Source organism: Cetorhinus maximus, chromosome 23, assembly GCF_964194155.1.
Source record: "Cetorhinus maximus chromosome 23, sCetMax3.hap1.1, whole genome shotgun sequence".
Taxonomy (NCBI): domain Eukaryota; kingdom Metazoa; phylum Chordata; class Chondrichthyes; order Lamniformes; family Cetorhinidae; genus Cetorhinus; species Cetorhinus maximus.
This window is the reverse complement of record NC_135901.1, coordinates 63392097-63405091: the sequence shown is the minus strand read 5'-3', so window position 1 is coordinate 63405091 and position 12995 is coordinate 63392097. Positions and strand designations below refer to the sequence as shown.

The 12995-nt window shown below is 44.9% G+C and overlaps 3 protein-coding genes across 3 annotated transcripts in view; 1 reads left to right on the top strand and 2 right to left on the bottom strand.

The window, feature by feature from the left end:
• The window catches only part of LOC144698080 (uncharacterized), a 642405-nt gene that overhangs the window by 64871 nt on the left and 564539 nt on the right, over positions 1-12995 (bottom strand). The window lies entirely within an intron of this gene.
• LOC144698079 (uncharacterized) overlaps positions 1-12995 on the top strand; it is a 105571-nt gene that overhangs the window by 16615 nt on the left and 75961 nt on the right. Inside the window, 1 exon segment of the mRNA XM_078570001.1 lies at positions 2996-3140. Within this exon segment, the coding sequence (XP_078426127.1) occupies positions 2996-3140 (145 nt within the window).
• LOC144697680 (uncharacterized) overlaps positions 1-12995 on the bottom strand; it is a 242269-nt gene that overhangs the window by 228726 nt on the left and 548 nt on the right. The gene's annotated exons all lie outside the window — the stretch shown is intronic.

Here is a 12995-nt window from a genome sequence, read left to right as displayed (position 1 = left end):
TCAGCAGCAGATGAGCCGATACTGGGGTGGAGTCAGGAGATGTTACTGAAGTGGAAATAGGCGGTCTTGGTGATGATGTGGATATGTAGTTGGAAGCTCATCTTGGGGTGAAATATTTCACCATGGTTGTGAACAGTCTGGTTCAGCCTCAGACAGTTGTCAGGGAGAGGAATGGAGTCGGTGACTAGGGAGTGGAGTTTGTAGTGGGGACTGAAGTCAATGGCTTTAGTCTTCCTAATATTTAAATTCAGGAAATTTCTGTTCATCCAGTACTGGATGTCAGACAAGTCAGGAGGGTGTGTGACTTGGGAGGGGAACTTGGAGGTGATGGTCTGCACATATACCTGCTACCCTGGTCCTTCTGGGTGGTGGAGGTTGAAGGTTTGGGAGATTCTGTCAATGCTCTGGTTGTGTAGCAGATGTTTGAAATCTTTCTCCTTCCACCCTGCCTCCATCTTTCTCTCTCTCTCTGTATCTCTCACTCTCTCCTTTTTTTTTATTCGTTTGGGAGGGAGCGATGGATCCTGCAGCTGTAAGGATGTGGGCTTCACTGGCTGGGCCAGCATTTCTTGCCCATCCCCAGTTGCTGATGAGCTACCTTCTTGAACCGCTGCAGTCCATGTGGTGTAGGTACACCCACAGTGCTATTAGGAAGGGAGTTCCAGGATTTTGACCAAGCGACAGTGAAGGAATGGTGATATATTTCCAAGTCAGGATGGTGATTGAATTGGAGGGGAATTTCCAGGTGGTGGTGTCCCCATCTATCTGCTGCCCTTGTCCTTCTAGATGGTAGTGGTCGTGGGTGTGAAAGTTGTTGTCTAAGGAGCCTCATTGAATTCCTGCAGTGCATCTAGTGGATGGTACACATTCTGCTACTGTGCGAAGGTGGTAGAGGGAGTGAATGTTTGTGGACATGGTGCCAATCAAGCAGGCTGCTTTGTCCGGAATGGTGTCAAGCTTCTTGAGTGTTGTGGGAATTGCACTCATTCAGGCAAGTGGAGAATATTCCAACACACTCCTGACCTGTGCCTTGTAGATGGTGGACAGGCTTTGGGGAGTTAGGAGGTGAGTTGCTCATCACACGATTCCTAGCCTCTGATCTGCTCTTGTAGCCACAGTATTTATATGGCTAGTCCAGTTCAGTTTCTGGTCAATGGTAACCCCCAGGATGTTGATAGTCGGGGATTCAGTGATGGTAATGCCATTGAATGTCAAGGGGTGATGGTTGGATTCTCTCGCGTTGGAGATGCTCATTGCCTGACACTTGTGTGGTGCAAATGTAACTTGCCACTTGTCAGCCCAAGCCTGGCTATTGCCCAGGTCTTGCTGCATTTGGACATGGGCTGCTTCAGTATCTGAGGAGTTACGAATGGTGCTGAACATTGTGCAATCATCAGCTAACATCCCCACTTCTGACCTTATGATGGAAGGAAGGTCATTGATGAAACGGCTGTTATTATAAGAAAACATGCGATCTTGTGAGTATATAAAGAGTATAATTTTCAAAGCTAAATAAATCCTGAAAAGATAACTAGTTCTGATCTCTATATGAGAATCCAAAGTTTAAACTTTCCTTGTTACGGATATAAGAATTCTACAGTCAGTAAGAATATCCATCAAATATGAAAGTAATATTTCCTTAACCTCCAGAATGTGAGATTCACTCCATTCAGAACAGTTCTGAACCTGATGAATCCCCCTGACAAATCTAAAGACTCAAGTTTGGGTTGAGATATTTATCATGAATTTTGAGGTTGTATAGTTAATGGTAGAAGATGCCCATTTGATCACTAACAGACCACCTCTAATTAGTATTCTATATTTGGTGAAAGGACCACCTATTATAGTGAGGGTGTCCGTTCAATTTCTAGGAAATGTTATTTTGAATTAATTCCTGAAAACTGGACATCCTGTAAAAGTCTTGTTGGTTAATGTTGCTGAGTCAAGGTATTGAGATAATGAAAATTGGGGCTGAGTATTTCATTTATCTGTTTTGGGGTTTTAGTTATCAGAGCCAGTATTGTAGCTTGTCTGTTAGTGTCATAGCAAGAACCATGGAATCCCATTTTTTTAAGTGTGTGTATTTCTCATCAGTAAACTCACCTTTGTTGTGAGGGGATTTAACCTCGCTACTTTTGCGAGCAAGTTTTGACCCCTGTTAAATTATGTTTCACTGTGAATTTACCCAAAGTAACCTTTAACAAAAGATTCCTGTATTAATTCCATATTATTTGACCATTATTTCCTCAAGCCCTTCCCTGAAGGACATTAGTGAACCAGTTGGGTTTTTATGACAATCCAGCAGTTTTCATGGTCACTTTTTCCTCGTGCCGGCCCCACAAATTCCCAGATTCAATCAGCTCAATTTCACAACCTGCCTTTGTGTTTTTGTGGGTTCTCTCTCACTCCCTTTTTCTGTTTTAAATCAATTTCACAGGGGATTAGAAGGGGAGGATTTACAGTGGGGAAACTGAAACCAAACATCACATCAGGATCTGACGGAGTCACCCAATTTATTGTAACCAGAATATCATCGAATTTTGAACATGAAAGGAAAAAGCACCGTTCACAGTGGGGAGAAACTGTACACATGCTCTGTGTGTGGATGAGGCTTCAGCCGATCATCTGGCCCTTCGAGACACAAGCAGAGTCACACTGGGGAGAAACCATGGAAATGTGGAGAATGTGGGATGGGATTCCATTACCCGTGTGAGCTGGAAGCTCATCAGCACAGTCACACTGGGGAGAGGCCGTTCATCTGCTCCGAGTGTGGGAAGGGATTTACTGATTCAACCCACCTGCTGATACACCAGCGAGTTCCCACTGTTGCAAGACCTTTTAAATGCCCAGACTGCGGGAAGGGCTTTAAAAGTTCTGGGAACCTGATTCGTCATCAACATATTCACACTGACGAGAGACCGTTCAGGTGCTCTCACTGTGGGACTGGGTTCAAATCATCATCTGAACTCACTGTACACCAGCGCAGTCACACTAGGGAGAGGCCGTTCACCTGCTCTGAGTGTGGAAAGAGATTTACTCAATCATCCAATCTGCTGAGACATGAGCGAGTTCACACTGGGGAGAGACCATTCACCTGCTCCCAGTGTGGGAAGGGATTCACTCAGTCATCTGCGCTGCTGAGACACCAGTGAGTTCACAAGTAACTACAGTGATTGGATTTTGTTGTTAATCACATCCAGGACTGGGCCATGTTCATTGGGATCTGTTTCTGCTGATGTTAATAAATACCAGTCCAGTTATAGGGGTTCATATTATGGATCAAAGTCAAATGAATCAGCTTTATGCTCAACACAGTTTGTCGAATCTTTGTATTATCTCCAAAACAAGTTAGTTCCATTTGAAGGGCTCTCCCTCTCCCCTTTCTCCTCCACCCTCATCTCCAACAGCAAGCGTGAGGAGCTCATGGAGCTTCTTTGTCACTAAGATTGAGACAATCCGATCAGCTGGCTCTGCTGCTTCCCTCCCTTCCACTAACCCACCTGGAAAAACTGTCTCTAAAGTTCCCCCTTGTCTGAGCCCTGAACCCAAATCTTCCTTTAGTTTCTCTCCCATCCCCCCTGATGTCCTCTCAGCGCTCATCTTGTCCATGAGACCCACCTCCTGCTCCATCGACCCTATTCCCAATAAACTGCTGATCATCCAACTTCCCCAAGTTCACTGAGATTTTAAACAGTTCATTCTCCCAGGTACTGTCCCTCTCTCCTTCAAATCTGTCATTATCACCCCCCACCACCAAAAAACAAACCTTTGACCCCCACGGTCCTTGCAAACTACTGCCCCACCTCCAACCTCCCTCTCCTCTCCACAGTGTTTGAACACGCTGTCACCTCCCAAATACTGGGACTCTCAGTGTGAACAGGGTCGGATGTGTTTGGAGACAGGATGTCCCAGTTCTCCACCCTGGGATTCTCAGTGTGAACAGGGTGGGATGTGTTTGGAGACAGGATGTCCCAGTTCTCCACCCTGGGATTCTCAGTGTGAACAGGGTGGGATGTGTATGGAGACAGGATGTCCCAGTTCTCCACCCTGGGATTCTCAGTGTGAACAGGGTGGGATGTGTTTGGAGACAGGATGTCCCAGTTCTCCACCCTGGGATTCTCAGTGTGAACAGGGTGGGATGTGTTTGGAGACAGGATGTCCCAGTTCTCCACCCTGGGATTCTCAGTGTGAACAGGGTGGGATGTGTTTGGAGACAGGATGTCCCAGTTCTCCACCCTGGGATTCTCAGTGTGAACAGGGTGGGATGTGTTTGGAGACAGGATGTCCCAGTTCTCCACCCTGGGATTCTCAGTGTGAACAGGGTGGGATGTGTTTGGAGACAGGATGTCCCAGTTCTCCACCCTGGGATTCTCAGTGTGAACAGGGTGGGATGTGTTTGGAGACAGGATGTCCCAGTTCTCCACCCTGGGATTCTCAGTGTGAACAGGGTGGGATGTGTTTGGAGACAGGATGTCCCAGTTCTCCACCCTGGGATTCTCAGTGTGAACAGGGTGGGATGTGTTTGGAGACAGGATGTCCCAGTTCTCCACCCTGGGATTCTCAGTGTGAACAGGGTGGGATGTGTTTGGAGATGGGATGTCCCAGTCCTGCTGCTGTACTCATTGTCTGGTGTATATTTTATTTTACTGTAACTTACAAAATGTTCATATTCGGCTGTGTTGAATTCAATCTGACATCTACCGGCCCCATTTACTAACCTGTGTGTTCACACTGAATCACTCTCAGTCCTCTTCACAATTCCCCACACTCCCTATTTTCCTTCACCTTTGGTGTAGTTGAATGGAATATATCAACCTGGTATCACTGTCCATTCTCGTGAATGGAAAGTGTAGTGGAGGCTCTTAACTTGATAGCTTCTGGAGATATTTGTATCTTTGTTTATGAACTGTTTTGTGGATGCATTTGATAGTCTGGTCACTACTGCAGACCATTGCAGTGGGGGTAAAGTAAAGATATTTTGACAAAGACCCAGTTTGACCTTCTGATAAGATCGCCTGAAAGACTAAGAACTGCTTGTATCAGATAAAGTGTGTGCCATGATGTTGGCGTACTGGTGTGAGTGTGCAGATTTGTCATGTGTGAAATCATTAACATGTGGAAATGCATGTTGAACCTGCAGTAAAGAATGGGTCCCAAACATGCTCAGCTATTCGACAACAGAACAACGTAAAGTTCTGTTGAAGAGTCATACGGACTCGAAACATTAACTGTATTCCTCTCCGCAGATGCTGTCAGACCTGCTGAATTTTTCCAGGTATTTTTGTTTTTGTTTTGGATTTCCAGCATCCGCAGTTTTTTGATTTTATATTAACGTAAAGTGATTACTGTGGGCAGCAGAGTGAGTCAACATTTCTAAATCATTAAGGTATTGACACATAGACTGTGGAGAAACTGACTTTAAAACAATCAAGATAGAACTAAACACACTGGCAATTGTCAGAAGGAGCAACATTAAAGCAAAGGGGATTTGGGTTGGGTTGGTTGGAGGCCAAGGAGAAATAATACTTAATAAGAATTATCCACAAGGTGGATGCAGGTGAAGGGAAAACTGGAGAATCTTTTAAGTCCATGCAGGATCTGTTGCTTTAATAATTTAGAATCAGGAGCACTGCTGCAAAAGGATAAGGAATATGATTGAAAGAGGTGATCTGTATGTGAGGAATGCCAATTCAAGTTGATGGCGATCAGATTATTCTGGTAACTTTATTGTGTTACCTACGATATATCAACAAGAAATGAGGAAAACAAGCTTGTAGCTTAGAAATAGCGAGATTAGTCAGAAATCAGTTGTGAAAACTCAGTCAGGATTTTTCCTCACTCAAGCTGGGGAGATCTGTAAGAAAATTGCTCTATAACGATGTCTAAAATCTTAAGATCTCGTTAATATTCAATATATTCCTTTTGAAGAAAATTCCGACATCAGTTTGCAGATTGAGAAACACAGGACAGGCCAAGCACACGTCTCCAGCACAGACATTCCTGAGAGAATCTCATGACCCACACGTAAACCAACCATCTGAGAACAGGTTAAAAACAGGCTCTCAAGAGGAAAACAATCACTTGGGACAGAAAAGAGATGTTTGATGTGATCCACACTGGGCAGCCTCCGTCAAACAGAAGGCGACTGGAGAAAAACTTCCCAACACTTCAGTTAAGAAGCAGAAGGGGCTGCTTCCCCAGCCATTGGCAACAGAGACCAACATTCTGCCTGTGTCACCCATTTGTTCATCCTCTGGGAGCGGTAAACTGCTCTTACCTTCCAGGAGTCATGCGCTCTTTCTATCTGTTTAGTTTCTGTATTATATTTCAACTTTCTACCTCAAGATCTGCTTAAGAATGACAACATCATAACCTCCCTTAGTGCATAATCTATGACTGCCAAACATTGGACAGTACAGAGAGAGATTTACTCTGTATCTAACTCCGTGCTGTACCTGCCCTGGGAGTGCTTTATAGGGACGGTGTAGCAGGAGCTTTACTCTGTATCTAACCCCGTGCTATACCTGTCCTGGGAGTGCTTTATAGGGACGGTGTAGAGGGAGATTTACTCTGTATCTAACCCTGTGCTGTACCTGTCCTGGGAGCGATTAATGGGGACAGTGTAGAGGGAGCTTTACTCTGTATCTAACCCCGTGCTCTACCAGTCCTGGGAGTGATTGATGGGGACAGTGTAGAGGGAGCTTTACTCTTATCTAACCCCGTGCTGTACCTGTCCTGGGAGTGTTTGAGGGGGACAGTGTTGAGGGAGCCTTACGCTTTTACTAACCCCACATTGTTTCTGCCCTCGGAGTGTTTGATGGGGACAGTGTAGATGGAGCTTTACTCTTTTACTAACCCCACATTGTTTCTGCCCTCGGAGTGTTTGATGGGGACAGTATAGATGGAGCTTTACTCTTTTACTAACCCCACATTGTTGCTGCCCTGGGGGTGTTTGATGCGGACAGTGTAGATTTTAGAGGGAGCTTTATCCTGTATCTAAACCATGCAAGATTTGACTGGAGAATGATTTAAGCAGACACTCGATGCTCAGGATGCCCCATTCTCCAGCACTGACTTGTTTCACCTCTTGGAGAATAATATTTAACCCAGAGATAAGAGAGGCCGGCAGTTTATCCCCCGCCCACAGCTCCAAGGTACAGTGAGTGACCTGAATATTGTTGTACTGTCTGCTCAATATTTCACCCCTGGGCCTGAGCCTTTCAGTAATGGTTTCACTTTGTTCTCCTCCAGTTACTGACTCACCGACTAGTGGAAATAGTTTTTCCTCATTTACCTGATGGGATTTTGAACCCCTCCCTCAGATCTCCAATGACCCTTTGTTCTCATGAAAAGTTCTCCAGTTTCTGGAATCTCTCCTGAGAATTAAAGCCTCTCTTCCCTGGATTCATCTCAGTGAATCTCCTCTGCACTCTCTCCATGGCCTCGACATCCTTCCTGGTGTAAAATCCCCATAACTTGACCTAATATTATATCTGCAGCCAAACCGATGATTTGTACAGGTTTACATGACCTTTGTCCTTTTGTACCCTACACCCTGAATTGTAAAAGCTAGGATCCCATGTGCTTCTTAAACACTTAATAACTCCCCCTCTCTCCCATTTTTAAAGGTCTGTGTCTCTGAATACCTTTTGAGTGTTTGAGATATTGACAAAAGATGGCTAAATATACATTGAGGGGAAATGTCTGATATAATGTGTATTATGCGATAGAGAAGTTCAGCCTGAGTTACAAACTCAAACAGGCTCTTCACTGCAGACAGGTCATCAGGGCAACACTGATAAGACATTCCATTGCCCAGAGTCGGCTCATTGGAAACTCGAATCAGATCAGGGAAAAGGACAGAGTTTCTCTGTTATTAACCACAATATAAACAGAAACCAGAGTGAGGAATGGAATAGATCAAATTATAATGTGTGATGTTTATACCTATAATTGTGAAACTATCAGAAATAACAGAATTAACAGTGGGCAGGGGAGTTTAGGGAGAATGAGAAAATTCCTGAAGAAAAGTAACTGCTGGGAACCAGGGAATGTCTCCTTGTAAATCACAGATTAGAGAAATTCCAGCTGTCTTTTCCTCACTTCCTGCCAAAACCCAGCAGAGAAGACAAAGAAGAGTCAGGGTCCAGAGCTGGATCACTACAGGGTATAAAAGTGAGGAGATACTGATGGAAGGGGGCAGCCAGGACTGGAGATACCATAACGTTAACCTCATGTAAGTGACTGTGGACATAAGGGACTTGCATGTTTACTCTGATTGATGGATCAAGAGAAGATACGATAGAGGACAGGGAATCTGATCAGTTTATATTTCTTATAAAGTTTTAAAGCAGACTCTCGAACTTTCTAATAAGGCAAGGTGTTTGGTCGAATCTTCCATCTCTTTACTGTTCTCTTACTCTGCACCATCTAAATCTTTCCCACTTTTTATCTTTAATAACTTATGAAATTCATCACCCCATGTTTTTGTTTAATTTCATCTGATATCTACCTGTCCCATTAGAATTATGGAATGCTGACATCACAGGAGGCCATTCAGCCCATGTGTCTTTGCCAGCTCTCTGCAAGAATAATTTACCCAGTGCCTTTTCCCCGTAATCCTGAAACCTTTCCCTCTTCAGATAATGATCCACCTCTGGTCTGAAAGTCCCGATTAGGTCAGTCTCTGTAACACTCTCAGACAGTGCATTCCAGATCCAAACCACTCACTGTGTAAAAAAACATTTCCTCATGTCACCATTGCTTCTTTTCCCAATTAAGTTGAACCTGTGCCCTTTTGTTCTCGATCCTTCCACAAATGGGAACAGTTTCTTCCTATTCACTCTGTTCAGACCCATCAACCTTCACTTCTCCAGGGACAACAGTCCCAACTTCTCCAATCTATCCATGTAAGTGCAGCTCCTCAAACCTGGAACTATTCTTGTGAATCTTATCTGGCGTCACATCCTTCCTAAAGTCTGGTGCCCAGAACTGGACACAATACTCCAGTTGATGCCAAACTGTGTTTTTTTTAATGGGTTTAACATAATTTCCTTACTTTTGTATACCATGCCTCTATTTATAAAGCCCAGAATACAATATGTTTTCTGAGACAATTTCTCAACATGTCCTCACTGTATTTTGGTTCAGGACTCCACAATTTTAACACTACCCTGTAAATTGTGACAACATTCCTCCAATTAACAAATGGTGAACAGCAGGAATCTCTGTTGGACAGAGCAGTTTTTGGAGTGTGGAGGATTGTGGGAAATGTGACCACCATTAATCAGCAGCAAAGGGATGATGACACCATCACTGACTGGAAATTCCACAGAGACATTACCCCACTCAATGGATTTTTCTTCAAAGGTGCGATTTTTGAAACCTCTGACTCCAGTGTTTCTGATATTTTTCCAGCTGCAGTCCCTAGCAGGAGATTTCATCATTGAAAAGTGAAATTGTTTCCGAGGTGACCATTTCACAGGGTGAAACATAACGTCACCACACAAAGTGCAACGGTTCATGAAGGTCAAACATCATCTTCTCCACAGACAGCTGGGGATTGACAATATTTGCTGGTTTTCTTCGTGAAAGGGCAGGGAAATGGGACTGGCTCATTTGCGCTTACAGAGAGCCAGCACAGGCAGGATGGGTGAATGGCCTCCACCTGTATTATAAACAGTCAATGCATTGGAGTGAAGGAGTGGGATTGATCCACAGCCTGAGTTACATCTTTAAGGTCAGGAAGAGAGAGAATCTGGAGAGGAGAAAAGAATTAGTAGGAGACTGGACACTGAATCTGGAAAAAATTAGGAGAGGGGAAGGAGTGTGTGGGACAGGGATTTATAGATTTGGGAGAATGAAAGAGGAAACAATATTCCATAGGAACTAGAATTGTCTGTTCTGAATTTCTATCCTGTACTGACAGTGATGACTTTTGTAAACTGTGTTTACAGGGGATTAGAGGGAGAGGATTTTCAGATGGGAAACTCAAACCAAAAATCTCGACAAGATCTTTATAGAATCACTGAATTCATAAATGACCAGCCTTTGATTGTGGAAGGAGAAATGTTTGTCTGTTCTGCCTGTGGGGAGGTTTCACAATATAATTTGACTGGAAACTCACCAAGACACATACACCTGAGTCAGAACATTTGTCGGAGTCAAACCTGACATCACTTGTGCAAAAAGTCTGGTTTAGTCTCAGACAGTTGCCAAGGAGAGGAATGGAGTTGGTATCTAGGGAATGAAAACAATGGCTTCGGTCTTCCCAATGTTTACTTGGAGGAAATTTCTGTTCATCCACCATTGAATATCAGACAAACAGTCTGATAATTTAATAAAAGGGGAGAAGTGGAGACAGGTGGTGTTGAGGTAGAGCTGGGCACTGACAGTGTACACATGATAACTGACACTGTGTTTTCAGATGATGTCGTTGTGGGGAGCATGTTGATGAGAAATAAGAGGAGGCCAAGGCTGGATCCTTTGGGGACACCAGAGGTAACTGTGGGAGTGGGAAGGGAAGACATTCCAAGTGATTCATTGACGATGGTTAGATAGAGAAGAATGGAACCAGGAGAGAGCAGCACCACCCAGCTGGACAACAGTGGAGAGGTGTTGGAGCAGAATGGTGTGGTCAACCTTGTCAAAGGCTGCAGACACATCGAGAAGGGATAGTTTCCCTTTGTCCCAGTCACATTGGATGACATTAGTGGCAGGGGAGAAACCTGATTGGAGGGATTCAAACAGGGAGTTTTGGGAAAGATGGGCACAGATTTGGGAGGTGTGAACATGTTTGAGGAGTTTGGAGAGGAAAGGAAGGTTGGAGATGGGACAGCTATTTGCAAGGACAAGGCCAAAGGTTTGTTTACTGACGAGGGCTTGATGATGTCAGATTTGGAGGAGAGAGGGACAGTAACTGAAGAGAGAGAACCATTGACAATCTCAGCGAACATGGGGAAGTTGGGTGACCAGCAGTTTAATGGGAATAGGGTCAATGCAGCAGGAGGTGGGTCTCATGGACAAGATGAGCACTAAGGTGGCATGAGAGGAAATGGGAGCGAAACTAAAGAAAGGTGCGGGTTCAGGGTTCAGACAAGGGGGATCTTTAGAGACAGTTTGTTCCGGTGGGATAGTGGGAGGGGGGGAAGCAACAGAGGCAGCTGATCAGGTTGTCTCAATCTTAGTGACAAAGAAGCTCCATGAGCTCCTCACACTTGTTGTTGGAGGTGAGAATGGATGAGACAGTGGAGAGGGAGAGACCTACAGAAGGAACTAATTTGTATGTTTAACACAGAGCTGATTTATTTGACTTTATTTAGAATATTAACAGCTCTAACTGGGTTGGAGTTGATTAACATTAGTAGAAACAGACCCCAATCAACATGGTTCAGTCCAGGATGTGATTAACAGCAAAATCCATTCACTGTTGTCACTTGTGAATTCGCTGGTGTCTCAGCAGGTGGGGTAACTGAGTAAATCCCTTCTCGTACTCGGAGCAGGTGAACGGTCTCTCTCCAGTGTAAACTCGCTGGTGTGTCAACAGGTTGGGGTAACTGAGTGAATCCCTTCCCACACGCGGGGCAGGTGAACGGTCTCTCTCCGCTGTGAACTCGCTGGTGTACAGTGAGTTGAGATGACCACCTGAACCCAGTCTCGCAGTGAGAGCACCTGAACGGTCTCTCGTCACTGTGAACACGACGATGGGACATCAGTTCCCCGGAGCTTTTATAGCACTTCCCGCAGTCTGAGCATTTGAACGGTCTCTCCCCAGTGTGAAGTCGCTCATGTTTCAGCAAGTTGAATGGCTGAGTGAATCCCTTCCCACACATGGAGCAGGTGAATGGTTTCTCCCCAGTGTGAACTCGCTGGTGTGTCAGCAGGTCAGATGTCTGAGTGAATCCTTTCCCACACGTGGAGCAGGTGAATGGTCTCTCCCCAGTGTGACTGTGCCGATGAGTTTCCAGTTCAGACGGGTAATTGAATCCCTTACCACAGTCCCCGCATTTCCAAGGTTTCTCCCCATTCTCACTGCATTTATGTTTTGACAGGCCTGATGATTGGATGAAGCCTCGTCCACACACAGAACACGTGTACGGTTTCTCCCCACTGTGAACGGTGCTTTTTCCTTCCATGTTCAAAATCCAACAACATTCAGGTTACGATAAATTGGGCGACTCCGTCAGATCCTGATGTGATGTTTGGTTTCAGTTTCCCGACTGCAAATCCTCCCCTTCTAATATCCTGTGAAATTGATTTAAAACAGAAAAAATGGAGTGAGAGAGAACCCACAAAAACACAAAGACAGGTTGTGAAATTGAGCTGAATGAATCAGGTAATTTGTGGGGCCGGCACGAGGGAAAAGTGACCATGAAAACTGCTGGATTGTCATAAAAACCCAACTGGTTCACTAATGTCCTTCAGGGAAGGGAACCTGCCACCCAGTCTGGGCTTACACAAGACTCTGGTTTCAATAATAAAACAAGTGTTAGGGGCAGCAGGAGATCACATGGCCCTTCGAGCCTGCTCCGTCATTCAATACGATCGTGGCTGATCTTGGGCTTCATCTCCACTTTCCCCCCTACTCCCCATATTCCTCGACTCTCTGAGACACCAAAAATCTCCCCATCTCAGCCTGAAATATATTCAATGATGGAGCATCCACAACCCGCTGGACTGGAGAATTCTATGTGACAGAAGGAGAAAAGGAGAGAGAGAGAAAGTCAGAGAGAGGAGTGGGAGAGGCAGTGGGTGAGATGAGAGGGCTTTTCATAGACCTACAAATAAACCAGAACTTTGACAGAATCTCCCAAACCTTCAACCTCTACCCCTGAGAAGGACCAGGGTAGCAGGTGTATGTGAACACCATCACCTCCAAGTTCCCCTCCAAGTCACATACCGTCCTGACTTGTCTGACATCCAGTACTGGATGAACAGAAATTTCCTCCATTTAAATATTGGGAAGATTGAAGCCATTGTCTTCAGTCCCCACTACA